The 20,584-nt window shown below is 38.6% G+C and overlaps 1 protein-coding gene across 1 annotated transcript in view; it reads right to left on the bottom strand.

Moving 5' to 3' along the window:
- Window positions 1-20,584, bottom strand: part of LOC124256394 (reversion-inducing cysteine-rich protein with Kazal motifs-like) — an 82,878-nt gene that overhangs the window by 54,623 nt on the left and 7,671 nt on the right. Inside the window, exon 3 of the mRNA XM_046690400.1 lies at window positions 3,787-3,861. Coding sequence (XP_046546356.1) covers window positions 3,787-3,861 — 75 coding nt within the window. The remainder of the gene's footprint in view (window positions 1-3,786; window positions 3,862-20,584) is intronic.

The following is a 20,584-nucleotide window of genomic DNA, read 5'->3' as shown; positions in this document are numbered from 1 at the left end:
GCTTAACACATTGTACCCATGTGGGGAATCGAACCCGGGCCTTCTGCGTGACGAGCGAACGCCTTAACCACTAGGCTACCCCACCACCCCGCCCACATTAAGCGTGGAAATAGCAACATAAACATAAAACCTCGCTTTCCCAATAACGATGCTGAATATAACAGTAAAACTATATCAACATAACAATAACTAAGCTTATGCTGCATGAAAAGTGCATCATGTGAAACAGATCTTGGATAATCATTTAACTATGCAGTTGTAACTTATACCTTTACGTCTGTGAAAAGAATTTTGATTACTTTAAACTGGTGTCTTCCTCAAAGCTGTTACTGATCATGATGAAACTAATATTCTGTATTTATATTTTCCTAATATTTGAATAATAATATATATGTCAGGGTAGAGACTGCGATCTGGTAGAATCGGAGATTCTACCAGTAGAGATTGCGATCGGAGTCTCTACCAGTAGAGATTGCGATCGGAGTCTCTACTGGTAGAATCTCGATCCTACTAGTAGAGATTGTGATCGTAGTCTCTACTGGTTGAATCGGAGATTCTACCAGTACATTTTCCCATTCTACTGGTAGAAACTCTGATCCTACTAGTAGAGGCTGCAATCGTCTTCAACTGGTAGAAACTCGAGTGATCTGTGGGTAAACAACAAAGACACCTTTTCTGAACAGTACTATGCATTTTATTCAGATATAACACTAGACTGTTTCCACTTCTACATATATATTAAGCAGTTAACTGGCAAACATTAAACTTAGTAGTTTTAAACAACAATAAATTACAATATGTACTCAAACTTAAACTAAAGTAAAGGTCGAGCATTGCCTCAACAATGACGCGAGCTTATAAATTCCCCACCAGGTCATTACCCCATCTGCCATATCCCCACCTGGTCATTTCCCCACCTCTTTGGAAAGCAGTGTTTTTTATAACAATTACTGATCATAAGTTTTGAAATACATCTGAATGAACTTCCTACTTTTAACTGAGACTTTGATAACAAACATTTAAAACACCTCACTGTAAACAATATCAAAATAAAAAATACAAATGGTTTGTAGCACTGTATTTACATCATGAGACCAAGCTGCCAAATTTGGACTCCACTCAAAAAACATAAACAAAATACCTTACTCCAAAACAGACTTAACAAATAAAGTTAACAAGATAACAATAAATAAGTTCAAATATAACTGGCAAATAATAGGAAAACATTATCCCCACTTATTATACTTGCTTGCATAAGCTTGCACTTGCTTGCATAGGTTATTCCATATAATCGTAGTCTCTACCAGTAGAGACTACGATTGCAATCTCTACTAGTTGGATCAGAGATTCTACCAGTAGAGACTCCGATCGCAATCTCTACTGGTAGAGACTCCGATCGCAATCTCTACTGGTAGAATCAGAGTCTCTACCCTGACATATATATCGCTTGTAGTGGTAATAATGAATAATGAATTTTTGTATGAATTAATACTCCATAATAATCCAATAAATGATACACTGTCTGTATCCCTTGAATCCCCGGTGTGTGACTCCAGAAGGGAAATGTTTGTTTGATCACTGGATTGTCTGGTCCAGACTAGATTACTTACAGACTGCCATTATATAGCTGGAATAGTGCTGAGTGCAGCGCTAACCAAGCAAACAAACAATTGCCTTTTCGAGTCATTCAACAGTTTACTCGAATTTCGATTATTCATTTGTTTGTTATTTAAAACCACTTTCTACAATATTCCAGCCATAAGCTGGACCAGACAATCGACTAACTGACACCATGAGCATGCAACTGGGATATGATAAATGTTCTCACCAGATCTCGTCAGTTGCGTTATCAGAACACGGCTTGAAAACCAAGTCTTACCCAGACCCTATACGTCAATCGCATGTATACAACCACGACAATATCTATATGTCAATATAAATATAATACCCAAATAAATATGGTATTTACTGCCATTCAGTACACTGTATTTATTATTATTATTTAGCTATTAAAACATTTAATGATAAATATGCTATATACTGGAACAATACCCCATACAATATGGACTTACAAGCTTTTAACCTTTTTGAATTAATCGCCATGATTTTAGACCTTTTTTTCTATTGTTGGCTGATCGAAAATGCTTTCATGATACCAGTTACAAAACCCCCGGCTGAGCATTCATCTCTGAATAGAATCCTCCTAATAGAATTATACAATTACAAACTAGCTTCAAAATCCCTCTGGCTGTAGGCCTAATGGAACATTGCAAAGACCTTGACAGAAATATTAATGACAGCTCAAGCGTAACCAATTTTGGTGATTTCAAATCACATACTCAAGTACAAATAAATCCCTTATGATTATGTCTTTTAATCAGCTAACGGAATGCAGCCATCAATCATTATTTACTTCACATGTACCCTCTCAACCATGCAACAAGAGGCACTACAAAATCCATCTACATAGAAAACGTGACGATCTTAATTCAAACCTCTTAACATACAAACTACTTTAAACTGACGCAGAATTAGATGGGAAATGTACACAGAAGTAATTGTATCGCGTAAATGAAGTTAGGTGAATGCACAAGAAACATGCTAGATTGGCTAGCAGCTGGACATAGACTTGAGCCCCCAGGAACGGCGCTCCCCTGGCACCAATAATGGTAGAAACCCATTTCCATTTAACAATTACCCTAAACGGCAGATGTATCTCGAGATAACTCCGAGTAACAAGCAACTTCTCGAGGAGCTACAAGAGTGAGGAGCTCTGAATGATATTGACCAATCAATAGAAGGGATCAAGTCGGCTTACTGCTAATCAGGGAGGTGTGACCAATCAGGATGCAGACAACTTGGGTCAATAAAACTGTTCCGCCATAACGGTCAGTGTCTTTGAATCAGCCAACCACCATTTTGATTCTTGCAGTTAAAAGATTATAAGCTTAGAACATCTTTGAATATAAAATATTGAATTTATTCCTGAATGTCCTGATTTAAACAATGTTCTAATCTATATTCCAACATTTTCAGATCTGAAGATACAGGGCTTAGTGTCGCCATGCATCCTCTTCACCCTCAAAAGATCCATCGCAAGACTGACTGACTGACTGAGTTTAGTTTTACGCCGCTTTTAGCAATATTCCAGCATCATCACGGCGGGGGACACCTGAAATAGGCTTCACACATTGTACCCATGTGGGGATTCGAACCCGGGTCTTCAGCGTCACGAGCAGACGCTTTAACCACTAGGCTACCCCACCGCCCCCCATCGCATTATATCCTCCCACCCACAAGATCCTACCCCAGAAAGTCCTCTACCCACAAGATCCTACCCCAGAAAGTCCTCTACCCACAAGATCCTACCCCAGAAAGTCCTCTACCCACAAGATCCTACCCCAGAAAGTCCTCTACCCACAAGATCCCACCCCAGAAAGTCCTCTAAGATCCAGCAAGCCCAGAAAGTCATCCACCCACAAAATCCCACCCAGAAAGTCATCCACCCACAAGATCCCACCCTAGAAAGTCATCCCCACCCACAAGATCCCACCCCCTAAAGTCATCCACCCACAAGATCCCACCCTAGAAAGTCATCCACCCACAAGATCCCACCCCAGAAAGTCATCCACCCACAAGATCCCACCCTAGAAAGTCATCCACCCACAAGATCCCACCCCAGAAAGTCATCCACCCACAAGATCCCACCCCAGAAAGTACAATCTTCCCACCACAAGATCTGGCTCCTGACACCCCTCCTACCCCTGAGATCCCACCCCCACTCACCAGGTCATAGGGACAGTGCTCCGCCGCCGTCAACACCTGCTTCATCTGCTGGACATACGTCCCCTCCCTCCGCAACTGCAACAAGAAGCACAAAATCAGCACTAAAACACACATGCCATTCATCTTCCACCACCAGGAAAAGTTGATTTGACAAAATTATATATTGACTAAGTAACAGCTAGTCTCTGCAGTTCCTTAATAATAGTGAGTGAGTGAGTGAGTGAGTTTAGTTTTACACAGCACTCAGCAGTTACTGGGTTACGGGTCAATATTCCAACCCGAACCTTTACGGGTGTCCTAAACTATAGAGTGAGTGAGTGAGTGAGTGAGTGTCAATAGTGAGTGAGTGAGTGAGTGAGTGAGTGAGTGAGTGAGTGAGTGAGTGAGTGAGTGAGTGAGTGAGTGAGTGAGTGAGTGAGTGAGTGAGTGAGTGAGTGAGTGAGTGAGTGAGTGAGTGAGTGAGTGAGTGTTTGTGTGTGTGTTTGTTTGTTTTTTGGGGGGGTTGTAGCCTAATGGTTAAAGCGTTCGCTCGTCATGCCGCAAACCCGGGTTCAATTCCCCACATGGGTACAATGTGTGATGCCCATTTCTGGTGTCCCCTGCCGTGATATTGCTGGAATATTTCTAAAAGTGGCGTAAAACCAAACTTACTCACTCACATTATGATTTTTTTTTAACCTCCAATTTTGTAAGCATTATATTCATAAATAATCCATATCTAACAGTTCAACAATGTAATTCATGTTACTGATGATGAACGATTGTAAAATGTTACACTGACTGTCATTTCAATGAAAAAATCTGTTTTAATGATTTCACTACTCAACATGGATAACAGGACCCTTACCAAAATTTCACAAATGGGAACTGAAATTACTTCAATCAGAACTCTTTTTTTCCTCTCCCTCCATCAAACCTGTTAACTAATTTCAGGAATGACAAAAATACTTCAAAGGTCAGTTGTGAGGGAAGTAGTTCTCGACTTGTCATATTTCAATTTTCTTTTTTCTTTATTTTCTCAGACTGACACGACTTTAAAACAATTGCCATACATTCATTCAATCATTCATTATTTTTCTCAAACCATTCATCAGCCATGGAATGTCATACCTTTCCTAGCTCGAGGGAAAGGTGATGATCAGATGATAAAAGTCTTTTAGTCACAAAAATGGTTTTCATTAAGTAAGTGAATGAGTTGTTTTCCGTAGATTTTAGCAATATCCAAGCAATATCATGTTGGAGACACCAGAAATGGGCTTCACATGTCGTACCCATGTGGAGAATCTAACACAGGTCTTTGAGACAAGCAAACAATTTAACCACTAAGCTACCTCACTGCCTCAGTTTTCATGACGATATGAGACAGTTTTTATACCATGTATCATCTATGATGCTGTGACTATACCCAAATTATTACAAAATTGTTGTCGCTGAAGGTAAATTACTACCCATCAACAGTTTATACTCACTTTAAGCACTCACTATATGTTATGTCTATATGGTTACATCGAAGACTAATTTCTCCACTAACTTGGGGGAACCAACTGCAAACCTTATGCAGATGAATTGCACGAGGATCATGCATCAAATTGCTGAAAAGCATGTGCAAATATCGTGCATGTGAACAGCTGCATTTTGGTGTAAATTTTTATTAAGAATTCACCAATTTCCATCATTTATTGAACTCATGACAACAATCCTTCAACGTTACAAATTTGTTTCACAATACATCAGTTCATGTGTAAACAGTAGCTTTAAACACTATGGAATATCTTGCAAAATCTAGTTTAGAACTGTTGACTGAAGTAAGTGGCTACATTTTTCCAAGTAAGTCTAAACTTTAGTTTAGTAGTATATATACTGGTATATAGTCTGATATAAAAATATAAACATAGTAAATAAATACTGCACAAACTGATATTGATCCACCAGTGCGCACATCTCCGACCCCCATCAGAAAATTGTCTGTTTTTTTAAAGTCCCTAGCAAACATCAAGATGCATTTTGTTCCACTAGTAATTACCTTTCACTTTCTTCTTTTGTAACAAAAACCCCCAGCCAAGAATAACAATGGCCAAATCTATGGGCAAGAGGAAGCGCCTGACACAGGATATCGTAAACGAAGTTGCGAGTAACACCGAGGCTGGTAGATGTCTGCAACAATGCCGACTCCCACATCACAAACCAACTTATATATCAAAGCCTGATTTTGTTCAGTTACTAACACCTCAGGTAGATCTCCACCTGTCTTCTTCTAACAACATACCCATACATCTCAGCCACAACTTTCTTAATCTCCTCACTATAAAGCCAATCAACATAAAAAGATTTAAAAATGGTTTCAGCCACAAATAAATGAACTTAAACCCTGGACTCATATCTTATGAATGTCTTGACAGGTGGACAGTTTCAACAACAAGAGCCTATCTAAGAATATACAGTTACCGAATTCTGTGTTATATTGAGGGGGCACCTTGCGACAACCCCCAACAACTGGGACAGAAATGGTTGTTTCGTTCCAGGCTTCAAGCTCTTTGAAGTGGCTTCTCTACTTTCATTTATCATCATTAAGAAATGATAGGGCTTGCAGACTGTGCTAGCCTGTATTAATTATTATCACCAAATCCTGGCCCCAAGATAAGACACTGAAAAACTGCCACCAGGGGTCACTGCGGATCAATTAGAATTGCAAGTAGGGTGAAATGCCTCTCCTAAGATTGAGTCTGGTGGGGCAAAGAAACTTAACCCTTTCATCCCCTTGATTCCTATGGTGGAGCCGGCCTATCTTTGATCACAAAGTCTGGAAATCCATTACAAGGGTTAGCAGGTTAATGTGGAAATAGTGTAACACAATTATGGGAACGTTATGAATATTCCAGTTTGGAATTTCAAACTGGAAATACAAGAAACTTGATTTTGTCAAAAAAGTACCAGTTTTGCAATAAATTGGATAATTTTCTTTTGTTGTATTGTGGTTGTATAACTATACAGTGACACAATGCTTTGAATAACTGGAATATTCATCCTTAATTTCAAACATGAAACGAGGGTCTTATCAGCATGGATGAATGCTTCTAAAATCACACATTTCATTAATAAACATCAATCGCGGATGTTTACAGCTCGCCACGGCCTCCGCAAATAAATCATTTTGATCCGAGTTCACAGGTGACTGAGACGAAATATGATAAGTAGAGTCTTAAACTTACACAATTGATTTCTTGTAATCTGATACACCAGCCACAAATGTCCTTCGAGAGTCAACATCACACAGTTTTATCTTGATCGATGTCTATACCAAGACTTAGCTAACAAACCAACAGAATTGTTTGACGTTCTCTACCCTCAAGCTACAAACGCCATGACCAGGGAATACGAACGGGAAGACCATAAAACCACGAGTGGCTGCTGGTATTCCACTTGTACCTATATTTATGGCTGTTAGGGACTATATTCTTCTGTAGTTAATCAGTTATTTGTTTAAAGTAGGTGTGTATAAGTCACCTACACACATTCTCCAGGTAATGTTAGATGCAATGGGCCACTACAAGCCAAGGCAGGAGAAGGTCTTACTTAGACCTGCTCAGATACTAAAAATTTCATTCTTAAGTCTACAAAAACTGCCAGTAAAATGTCTTTAAAAAAACCTTTCTATTTCATATTAATAACGTTTTACCTAATGCTATGTTTTTATACAGGTAATTTGTATTTCCTGACACCAGGACAAATACAGAGGACACCTTTTGCTCAGTTTCACTGCAGTAAATTTTGGGAAAATATGAACATTAAAAAATTCCAAATTTGGACATCATTTCAAATTGTCTGACAGTGGTCCATCGTTTAGAGCCCTGGGTAAATCCCTTACAAAGTAGTTACATCTTCTAAATGTCACATTTTCTTGTCAAGTCTAAATGAGAAACATCAGTACAACAGGTGTCATAAACACCTGTAAGGAAGAAAACAGTATGTTAATGTCCCTGTCTTACAAACCCGGAAACAAATATACCCAATACAGCCCATGCAAGTCAAGAATTAAGTCCAGATTAACACAAAGTAAGTCTCTTGTCTCCTTTTCATCATTTTTTATGATTTTAATTTAGGCAGAGCTCCCGATAAGATTTAGCTCATGTGGGTACTGTACCCACTATATTTTTTTGGAGTGGGTATTATGAATGTTGAGTTGGTATTTCATTTTCCGTTACCCACTGCTTTCAAACATGTGCGTATTTCAGTCATTTTACTCACCTAAGTATTATGTCATTGGGTAAGTTTACTAAGCAGGTATGTTCTGCCTGATGTCAAACCTAATCAAAACCAACTTAAATATAATGGAAATGATTCCATAAAAAATCACTCATCCTATACTGACAGTACAACACTATTCCTATACTAACAGTACAACTTCATAGCAATCGATGTCTTTTTCATTACGCAAGCGATTTTTATAAATATATTCTGTACGCATTTGTTTTAAACTTTTTTCGTATCTAACATTTTAAATGCGTAATTGGTACGCAACAATTATATTTCAATGCATAATTGAAAATTTTCTATACATATTTTACCTGGATACGCAGCTTATCTGGGCCTCTGATTTAGGAACCATTTTGTCTGTAAACTATGTTCATTTCAGAGACTAGATGTTAGTCTGAGGCTGTGAGAAACACTTCTAAACCAGCTCATCTACATATAAACTATTTACAAACCCAACTAGACACCTCCCAGCCCTCAAACTGACATCAAGTAATGTTCATCATCCAAGGAGACGGTGGGGTAGCCTAGTGTTTAAAGGATTAGCTCGTCACTCCGAAGACCCGGGTTTGATTCCCAACATGGGTACAATGTGTGAAGCCCATTTCTGGTGTCCCCTGCCGTGATATTGCTGGAATATTGCTTAAAGCAACATAAAACTAAACTCACTCACTCATCCCCCAAACAACCTTGACCTTGCTATTATGTTAGATCATGTAAAGGTTGAGGTTTCAAGTTAATCTGGGATTCAAAGCATCATTAAATCCTGTTGAGGACAGATTCAGGCAAATCATCGTGAATCTGGGATTCGAACCCAAGTAAAAGTCTGTCACACCTAAGTGATGAAACCTTCAGCTACAGGGTCTACAACAACTGTGCCCCTTGTGCCACCTCAAGCTCTTGGCTGAGTTCATATAACCTCTTGGGGTAGTCTGTCTATCATATTTCTACCCCTTAATAGGAGGCACACAAATCCCTGATGTGCTGACTCATAATTTTAAAACAATATTCGATCAGTCATGTTTGGTCGTTCAAATGCCATCACTCTTTCGTGTCTTGATTCATGGCACTGTCTCTCACACACCACATTAATTCCGTCCAGATCTCCACATCTTAGACCCGACATTGTTGAGAAAAGCCATATCCGAAAGGTCCCACAATATTTTACCGAGCACAGTGTTGTGTTGAACAAAGGGCTACACTGATGCAAGGGATAACATCTAATGTATTCTTCCCAACACTTCAAGACCAAAAGGCAATTGATCATGTGACCTTGATATGGATCACATGACCTTGGTGGGGATCAAATTACATGGCAACAGCTAAGATATTGGTGGCGGGGTTCCGGGTGCGAGGTTACCCGCCAGCGTAATCTGACTAGCAGTCACAACAGTCACACTTGGTGTCAGAAGATACTCCCAGAATTCCCTCGCATCCTGAAAGAAACAACCGATGATCGGCATGATTCTCCGAAGATCAGGCAGCTCAGCCCTATAATTGGAGCGATTACGACACAATCATGAACTTCACGGCTCGGCAAAAGGTTTAAAAATTGAATAATCCTTTAACTTCGATTTTCATTCCTTTCTTGGAATTAAGAAAATAATCAAATCAGAAAATTTAGTGGTGTGATCTTGCACTAAATAGGAGTACTCTTTATAAAATAAAATATTTTTTTATGATTTTTAAACAAAATGAGGGAAAGAAATTTAAACCAGAAAAACAACAAAAGTACATAAAAAAAGAAGATAAAACATTTTCATTGGTTAGAAATGAAAAGGGCATTTCATTGTGAAAATGACCCCTTCATTAGCATTTCACAAGAAAGGTCAACAATACTGTAAGGTCTTCATACAAATTGACAGTAGAAAGGAAATCCAAACCTTTGTATATATTATTTTAGTCTCAGTGATACAAAGAGGTTTATGTGGTTGGCCTACCTTGACTTTATCCAACAACTCTTTTTTCCCCTTTCTGATCAAGGGTATCAAATTGCCTTTGTTTTAGAAGTCGATGAAACTTCAAAGAAAATATAGACTTTCAGTCCATTTATCTATTAACATTAAAAAAATGGGTCAGTATGTGCTGGATTCAAGTACGGTGTGAGTAGGAATAAAACATTCATATTTTCTACTCATAATTATTAAAATGTTCTACATGAGACGTACACTGAAAAAGGTTTATCTAAAAAAAACAGTGTGAATTTCAAAACTGTAAAAAGAAAAACTGCAGTAGAAATTATGTTTTAAAACGAGCACTCTTCCTATAAACTATGCTTAGCTTTCAAAAACAAAATTTTCAAACATAGTTATACAAGGACAATAGATAAAAAATGTACCATGCTCAAAACAATTTTTAAATTTGAAAGACAATATTCCTCCACTTTACAGAGAAACTGACACAACAAATAATGCAAACAGATTAAAGTTTTTGCTCATTCTGACGTCAAAAACATGTAAGCATTTATCTTATTGAGATAGATTGCCTTGATGTATGCTGCATCTCTTAAATCTAAGTCGTGCAGCTAGTTTTTATAACCCTTATGTACTAGCATAAACAGGAACAAGTTTTGGATATTCATCAGTTGCAAGAATGGATGGTCTGGAAGCCGACCTGGGTGTTTTGATGACTGGACATGTTTAACGCTCAACGTGAGTCTCATAGAATATAAATCTATCAAGAGAAACAGTATAGTTCACATCTTACAATTGTTAGTTCATATCCCAGGAGACTGCAAAGAACTGCCATTTGGAATAAACATTAGTACTCGGAGATATCGGAAATCTTTCCGCAGTCGGGGCTGAAATACATGGACGTACAATACGTAACTCATTCAACAGATGCTCCCCATGTGGTAAAGTCTACCTGATATTTGTTGAGGGGAAAATAGTATCCAGTTCTGCAAACAGCTTAACATGTTTTGTTCCAAATGTGCCCATAATGTGAATGTGAGGTGCTCTTTAGCTTAGAATATGAGAAGTTTGTTTCTTAATTACTATATGATTGGGACTTAGAATATACAAAACAAAACAGTTCTTCATGGGTTGGGCCAATCTCTAAGTGTGGTTTCCCTGTCAACTAGATAAGGTCAACATCTCATCTTGTTGAAACATAAGTTAAAACTACATTCCATGGCCTATTCCAAAACTGAAAATGGTTCAATAAAACTTCAGTAATTTTCATACTCAACCATAAATTCTGACAACCGACAAAGATATGTTTTAGGTCATATGCCCGTGTCTTTTTTATTTCAAATAAAACTCATGATGGAAGTCTGTGTATGATCCAGTCTAGACCAGATAATCCAGTGACCAATATCATGAGCACTGATCGGTGCAACTGTGACGCAGTCTGACCATCTGATCCATTTGGTGACCTCTTACAACGAGTATTGGTTGCTGGTACCTATATTCTTATCCTTTTATATATGATTAGACAGGTTACAGAACCAAGATATAACCTATATGTACTATATATGATTAGACAGGTTACAGAACCAAGATATAACCTATATGTACTATATATGATTAGACAGGTTACAGAACCAAGATATAACCTATATGTACTATATATGATTAGACAGGTTACAGAACCAAGATATAACCTATATGTACTATATATGATTAGACAGGTACAGAACCAAGATATAACCTATATGTACTATATAACATTAGATAGGTAACCCAATATATAACCTATATGTACTATATATGATTAGACAGGTTACAGAACCAAGATATAACCTATATGTACTATATATGATTAGACAGGTTACAGAACCAAGATATAACCTATATGTACTATATATGATTAGACAGGTTACAGAACCAAGATATAACCTATATGTACTATATATGATTAGACAGGTTACAGAACCAAGATATAACCTATATGTACTATATATGACTGGACAGGTTACAGTGAGTGAGTGAGTGAGCTAGCGAATGAACGAGTGAGTGAGTAAGGTTTTATGCCACTTTTAACAATATTCCAGCAATATCATAGAAGGGCACACCAGAAATGGGCTTCACACAATGTGCTTTGACCATTAGGCTACCCCATAGACAGGTTATAGAAACAAGATATAAACTATCAGAGCTACAGATAACATTTTGGGTCACTGTCATTGAGTTATGTACTCGCTTGTGTTCATCTCAATTGGGTATCCTAATTTTCCTTTGAGTAACCAAATACATTGTACCCACCTCACTCAAACTCAATCGGGTATTTTGTCATTTGCCATTAATTGTAAAAATATAACATAGTTTAAATGTTGGTTTAGGTGTTTGTTGTTTATATTTGAACAGTAATTTGAGAAACGATAAGAAAGACTGCAAGTTGCCGAGTTCATGTGCTGAAATAGAACCTCTCAATATACCTTAACATTTTTGTGTGTACGCATGTAAGATCAAATGTATTGAATATTTACAAAAAATCAAGCGTACATGTACGCAATAGACGTTATAGGAATTGAGTTTTCACATGAATATTTGCATAATTTACGCAGATACGCAGCTTATCTGTTCCTCTGAACTATATTCCTTTTGGACAGGTTACAGAAACAAGATATGACCAATACATTTTGGACAGGTTACTGAAACAAACTATAACCAATGTGCTATATATTACTGGACAGGTTACAGAAACAAGCTTTCAGTGTTTTCAAACCACAATGCTGAAGGTTTTGCTAGCACAAGGCACCTGGGCACGGAGTTGTGAAAAGCGACACGTGGTAATCCACCATCAAAAGCCGGCCCTGCCCGAGTCTACAGGGTACATGGCCAGCACAATGCCTCTCACTGGGACAAAAAGTCGAATCAATACCTGCCAATTAGTCTTTGGCCAGAGTTTTCTCAGGACAGTAAACTGTAACAAGGGCACCTACTGATTTGACACAGAGCAGCACCAGAGCCTCTTGTATGCTTCTGTCAGAACGCCTAGGACGTCCTCACCTTCATTATAAATAGCGCGGTGTCCGGCTTGGGAAAATATAATCCCTTCAGCTAATGGAAAATATGTCCTGATCCTACTTTTCAAACTTATAACATGACCTGGATTTCTTGAACAGTTCATGAAAATACAATTTTTTATTCCTGGAAACAAAAAAATATCAGGCATATTTTCATGTCTTACTGACTGACTGAGTTTGGTTTTACGCCGCTTTCAGCAATATTCCAGCAACATCACGGCGGGGGACACCAGAAATGGGCTTCACACATTGTACCCATGTGGGGATTCGAACCCGGTCTTCGGCGTGACAAGCCAACGCTTTAACCATTAGGCTACCCCACGCCCCTTTTCATGTCTTAAACAGTTACAAATTAAAATTTCTCTGATTAATTAAATTGAAAACACAATTATGTTCTGAATAATCTCGTCTGTTCTTGAAAATTCTCATTCATAAAAATACATATTGTCATTTCATATTATCTTGATCTCAGCTTTTGAGATTCTTGAAAATACACAATGTCTTTGAAATTTCTAAATGAGGAAAAATCGAAATTTCTCTCAAAATACGTTTTTCTGAATTATCAGTGAACACGTGACCTGCACTCAGTGTTCTGTCCAAAGTAAGATTAACAGGCCTTGACATCATAACTGAAATACTCTCCAAACCCAACGCACATTGCATAATGAAGAGATATTCTTCCCCTCTCGTGTTAACTCAGTCAGTAACAAAATACTGATGACAACAGATGGAATACATAATGCTGCTGCTGTTGTTGCTGTTGCTGCTGCTGTTGTTGCTGCTGCTTCATTATCACAAGATTAACCAATGACACAGTGTCTGACTTCCAGTAATAAGCATCCTGGCTCAATAACATGATGTGTCCCATTAATGATAATGATGTACTAGAAAGTCCCTCAACATGTTATCTATATTCAACAACAGCGATGGTCTTAAAGGGGGGCTTTGCTCAAGGAATTTGGCAGTCACAGGTAATATGATTCAGGTGCTTCAGAGTGAGTGAGTGAGTGAGTTTAGTTTTACGCCACACTCAGCAATATTCCAGCTATATGGCAGCAGTCTGTAAATAATCGAGTCTGGACCAGACAATCCAGTGATCAACAGCATGAGCATCAATAGGTGCTCCAGAACACTAAACCATCCATTTATATGATACTTCAAACTGGGTGATGTACACTGATCTGTCAATACATGGATATCCTGAAATTATTTCGTCTCAGTTTCACATAATAGCACTAATGGAACTAGGCACTAAGATCACTCATTGTTGAGGTGGGTTGGTCATAGATTGTTTCATACTGAAATTAAACTGCCGATTTGTCAAAAAACAAAGGTTTCTGAAGTATGATCCAAACGGAAGAATTTGGACAATTTCAAAAGACATGATAGAACCAGGGGCAGGGAACTCCGCCTGCATTATGAAATCTAATCATGTGATCTGTGACCTTATTGTATCTTTCTGTCACAATGGCCAAGGACAAAAACTATCATTAGCACTGTCTACGTATCTTCACACCACCCTAAAGCTGACACCAGCCCACCCTAACCCTAAAGCTGACACCAGCCCACCCTAACCCTAAAGCTGACACCACCCTACCCTAACCCTAAAGCTGACACCAGCCCACCCTAACCCTAAAGCTGACACCAGCCCACCCTAACCGCTACAGAAGACGGCCTTGGCTACCTTAACATGACTCCAAAGCCAACACCAATGCCTCTCAAGAAAAGGCAACTTTGTACACCTTCACACAACCCTGAAGCTGACCCTCTCCCAGTGTGCCAAATTTATGCTGGCCCTGTGGTCCGTGGCTAGTAAAAATTCATCAGGACCACTAAATGGTAAGTTTGCAGTGGTCCTGGTGGCTAGTGATTTTGCATTGATAGTTAAGTAAATCTACCAATGTTATGTTGGACCAGTGAAGTATAGACAGGACGACTAATTATTGTCCACTCACTGGTCTAGTGGAAAATTTTGAAAAATTTCTTTCCCTGTCTCCTCTCCTCCCAACAACAGCAAAGGCAACTGTGTACGTGTTACTACAATCTTAAGATGACACCCCTCCACCCTATACCCACCACCAAGATACACCCACACCTACACACACCTACACACACCCACCCACCCCACAACCTCCACACACATACCCAACCAACCCGTGGAAGAGAACATGTCCTTCAGATCTCATCGAGGTCGTAACATGCACATGCCATCACTAAAGGAATTCACGACCATGTAAAAATCGGTGGACGCCAGAGATTATTAAATTTTTCATTTCGTCCTGCGGCAACTGATTAATACCGAACATATCTGTAATAATGAAAAGTGACACGTACGCCCTCTGGTGTCAGTGGTTATCTGCCATATTCAACCTCCTCTGTCCCATCTTTTCTATTCTTTTCCGATATGGATTCCTTCAAAGGCGGATGACGAGTGATAATGACTCTCAGTAATGCTAATATCGTAAGTTGCAATACTGCATTTTATCCCATTGTGCTCTGGCCAATCAGGATGCCTTTCTAACCAAGGAAGATTCCCGTTTGTCACGGGCCAAATCTCATTAAGATGTCAGCCTAGGCTCAGTTTGAAGAATGACGCTCTTGATTGACACTCGTTCGTTTACTTAAGATTTGTCAACACTGAAATTATGCGTTATCTTGCGGTATTTGTTGAATGAAAATGTTATTAATCAATATGTATTTTCTATATTGCTGTAACAAGTATGGGATGGAACAGCCCACTGGGGAACAGTGACTTGCGGATGAAGGGCATCGAAACAAATGTCTTTTCTTCTTGAAGGAATAGCGGCAATATTAGCTTATCAAACACCTCTATTGTGTCTTATCTCAACATGGTTGAACCTCATCTTCAAGAAACATGGCCACAAGATCATGTGAAAATCTTAGAGACTTATGGCTTTATCCCAAGATATAGTCTGGCCTAGACTGACATACAGTCCCAGAAATAAAATGATCTTATTTGAAATATCAATCTAAAAGTCAACAAATAAATAGAATCCAAAAGAAATCCTGAACAGTTCTTAATTTCAGTCTGGAGCTCATGCAGTCTGGACTATCTGATTCACTTGGGAATCGGTGACAGAATAAGTCTATATACCAGTGTTTGTGTTTGGACTGACTGACTGAGTTTAGTTTTACTCTGCTTTAGCAATATTCCAGCAACATCACGGTGGGGGCACCAGAAATGGGCTTCACACATTGTGCCCATGTGGGGATTCGAACCCGGGTCTTCGGCGTGACGAGCCAACGCTTTAACCATTAGGCTACCCCACCGCCCCGTTTGTGTTTGGAATGTGGATCTGCAAACTAAAAGATTGAAAATAAACTAATGAGAATAAGGCTTTTTATACATTAAAGACTGCTTTGACAGTATAAAGGAAAAAGATAAAATTCCCAGCAGCCCATGCTTGTCTACCTGTCGAAATCCAAGTCGGTATCCCTTGCTTTGGAAAAAAAACACAGGCCAGGTGGATCACAAATAATGTGTGAATTGTTACTCAGGCTGTCAATCACTGGTTTGTGTGGACGATACTCGTTTATTTCAAGCAGATGTGACATTGCTGACTGGCGTAAAATAACATTCACTCTCTCACTCACCCTTTAATGTGAGTCTCGTCCTTGGATACACATCAGTTTTAGTAAAATTCCAGCAATATGACAGACGAGACCAACAAGAAGGGCTTCAAAGATTTTAACGCACAAGGAGATTTGAAACCATTTCTTCAGCATAGCAACCTTACACTTCCACGACTCACCTACCCGATGCCCTTGAACTGACAGGCAGCGAAAAGATGAAATCTACATTTCCGTGAGTGCCACAGATGAATGCTCCAGTTCACTGTCGCTTCAGATAAACTACGTCTTCCCTCATATAAACTATCACACAACTCATAAAGGATGTGAGAACATTCTCCGAATCCTTGTCCAACTTGAACTACAAATTATTGGTATATATTTATACCCTGTCTATGTAGTTTCACACTTAAAGATAATTTATGAGGCGAGATTTCCTTACAAGTCCTCAACCTGTCAGTCTGCACTACAAAACCTGTAAATAACGAGATGGAATAAAAACTCGTCCGAAATCCAGAAAATGTTAAAACATCAGGAACGTGTTTCCATGGTTGCTACAATGAGGACGCCATGTTTGATGTGTCTTACAGTCAGACTTACAACTCGTACATCATCCTCGGCAAGAATTTACCAGATGCAAGACCGTGTTTGTCAAACGTTCAATTGAGCAATGCAAAACGAAAATTCAAATTCAATTTTGTGTACTCTTAACACCAGCTCTCACATGAAATTGGACATCTTTGACCATTTTAACAGGGTGTACTGTTTCAAGCTCCTATAAAAGTGTGTTTTGATTTGTTAAATACAAAAAGTTGAAGAACCAAGAAAAATTAGGGCCATGCTTCACGTTTCAAAGCATCAGTCCAATAAGAAACGAAATGTGTTTTTGAGTGAGTGAGTGAGTGAGTGAGTGAGTGAGTGAGTAAGGAATGAAGTGATGTAAGTGTTATCCACTGACCCCTTTGGTGCTGTCACAAGCCTTGAAACATGTTCAAACTCATTATCATAGGATTCTGGAACACACAAGGGAGGAAACTCTACACACTAAATTTCCTCACTTGGAATCACTGGGCCAAAATATGTATGGGTCAAATTTTATTCAGCTTCATAACAAATTACAGGTAAGAGGACACATGCAATATGTCGTGGTACAACGATAAATATACAGCAAAATTAAGTAAGGCCAATATCCATCTCTAATTTATTGTTTTCATGCCTAACATCTTAATCCTACGGGGGCCAGTCGACACTGCAATTGATACAAAAATGAATGAAATCAAACTCTCCTGGGAATGTGACAACAATGTCAGATGTTCCAATGCCTGTTCCTACATCCAACCATGGCTCAGTTACCGATAGAATTTCAAGTTGCACAACTGACATTCACAGAGCGTCTGTCTAATGAGCAATCATATATTCCAATCCCTGTGATTGATTCCCAACTTGATGGGAGTCTTTGATTCTGGGATAGAATGAGACTTCACCGTCTCCTCCATCGTGGCGTCCTTGTAATCTCGCACCAGATGGGTCCCCTAACTCGTAATGAGTCAGGCACATCATGGCCTGAATGACCCCTTTAAGTCACTGGGTACGGAAATCGGCATCCCTCCTACCCAATCTTAGTTTTCACATACTTCCTGTTATCTCCATACAAGCCATTATAAACGCAACGTGATTATACTAACTGTTATAATAGTTACATATACTTGTCAAAGACTCAGAATGCATATACTGCCTGTTATAGTGAGTATATGTAGATGTCACTATCTCAGAATGCATAAACTACCTGCTATAGTGACTATATGTAGATGTCACTATCTCAGAATGCATAAACTACCTGCTATAGTGACTATATGTAGATGTCACTATCTCAGAATGCATATACTACCTGTTATAGTGACTATATGTAGATGTCACTATCTCAGAATGCATATATTACCTGCTATAGTGACTATATGTAGATGTCACTATCTCAGAATGCATATACTACCTGCTATTGTGACTATATGTAGATGTCACTATCTCAGAATGCATATACAACCTGTTATAGTGACTATATGTAGATATCACTATCTCAGAATGCATAAACTACCTGCTATAGTGACTATATTTGAATGTCACTATCTCAGAACGCCTTTACTACCTGTTATAGTGACTATATGTAGATGTCACTATCTCAGAATGCATATACAACCTGTTATAGTGACTATATTTGAATGTCACTATCTCAGAATGCCTTTACTACCTGCTATAGTGACTATATGTAGATGTCACTATCTCAGAATGCATATACAACCTGTTATAGTGACTATATGTAGATATCACTATCTCAGAATGCATATACTACCTGTTATAGTGACTATATGTAGATGTCACTATCTCAGAATGCATATACAACCTGTTATAGTGACTATATTTGAATGTCACTATCTCAGAATGCATATACAACCTGTTATAGTGACTATATGTAGATGTCACTATCTCAGAATGCATATATTACCTGCTATAGTGACTATATGTAGATGTCACTATCTCAGAATGCATATACAACCTGTTATAGTGACTATATGTAGATGTCACTATCTCAGAATGCATATACTACCTGCTATAGTGACTATATGTAGATGTCACTATCTCAGAATGCATATACAACCTGTTATAGTGACTATATGTAGATATCACTATCTCAGAATGCATATACTACCTGAAAATATGGTTCGGAAAGTCACCTGGAGTATAGCTCTTAAAGCCACTTGTCATATAGCTTTCATACTATAGTGGTACATAAGAATATGATTCATAAAGTCTCATCGCAGCGAATAGCTACAAAATTGCTGATGCGGCGTTAGGCATGAATTACTCACTCACTGAAAGTCACCTGGCATATAGCTCTTAAAGCCACTTGGCATATAGCTCTTAAAGCCACTTGGCATATAGCTTTCATACCATATAGTCCTGGGCCCCATTTCACAACGCTCTCATAAGCCTAAGATCTCGTAACTTTTCTCGTAGCATTCGTACCTCCCACACTGTAACATTGACTTACGATAGTCTTAGTGCTACGAGATCTTTGTGAAACGGGGCCCAGGTATATAAGAATATGGTTTATAAAGTCACCTGCTTGGTTTGTTGTTTAACACAGCACTCAACAATATTCCAGCTGTATCCTGCACATGACAGCGGTCTGGAAATATCGAGTCTGCACCAGACAGTCATAAAGTCACTTGGAGTATAGCTCTTGGAGCCACTTGGCATATAACTTTCATACTTTAGTCAAGTGGTATATGAGAATATGTTCATAAAGTCACTTGGAGTATAGCTCTTGGAGCCACTTGGCATTTAACTTTCATACTTTAGTTAAGTGGTATATGAGAATATGTTCATAAAGTCACCTGGAGTATAGCTCTTGGAGCCACTTGGCATATAACTTTCATACTTTAGTTAAGTGGTATATGAGAATATGTTCATAAAGTCACCTGGAGTATAGCTCTTGGAGCCACTTGGCAAATAACTTTCATATTTTAGTTAAGTGGTATATGAGAATACGTTCATAAAGTCACCTGGAGTATAGCTCTTGGAGCCACTTGGCAAATAACTTTCATATTTTAGTTAAGTGGTATATGAGAATACGTTCATGAAGTCACCTGGACTACAGCTCTTAAAGCCTCTTAGTGTATAACTTTCATGCTATAGTGTCCTGATACATAAGAATATGTTTGTAAAGTCACCTGGAATACAGCTCGTTCAGCCATCTTGTAGACATAGCTCTCATAGTCACTACGTCTCCAAGAATACACACCACTAAGCTTCGGTTGTAAACAGATTTGATCTAAGTCTGAAAGAATGCTGGACGTTTCACAGTTGCAGATAGCCAGACTAAGGCCCCCAAGTGATGACATTCATCTTCAAGGGGAACTCAACATGGCCATTATTCACTTGTTTGCACTGCCTCTCAAATTACCATGTAACTGCACGAATTAGAAAAAA

This window comes from Haliotis rubra, unplaced genomic scaffold (genome assembly GCF_003918875.1).
Source record: "Haliotis rubra isolate DU_JTF1 unplaced genomic scaffold, ASM391887v1 Scf627, whole genome shotgun sequence".
NCBI lineage: Eukaryota > Metazoa > Mollusca > Gastropoda > Lepetellida > Haliotidae > Haliotis > Haliotis rubra.
The sequence above is the reverse complement of the archived record's forward strand: the minus strand, read 5'-3'. Positions and strand labels throughout refer to the sequence as shown.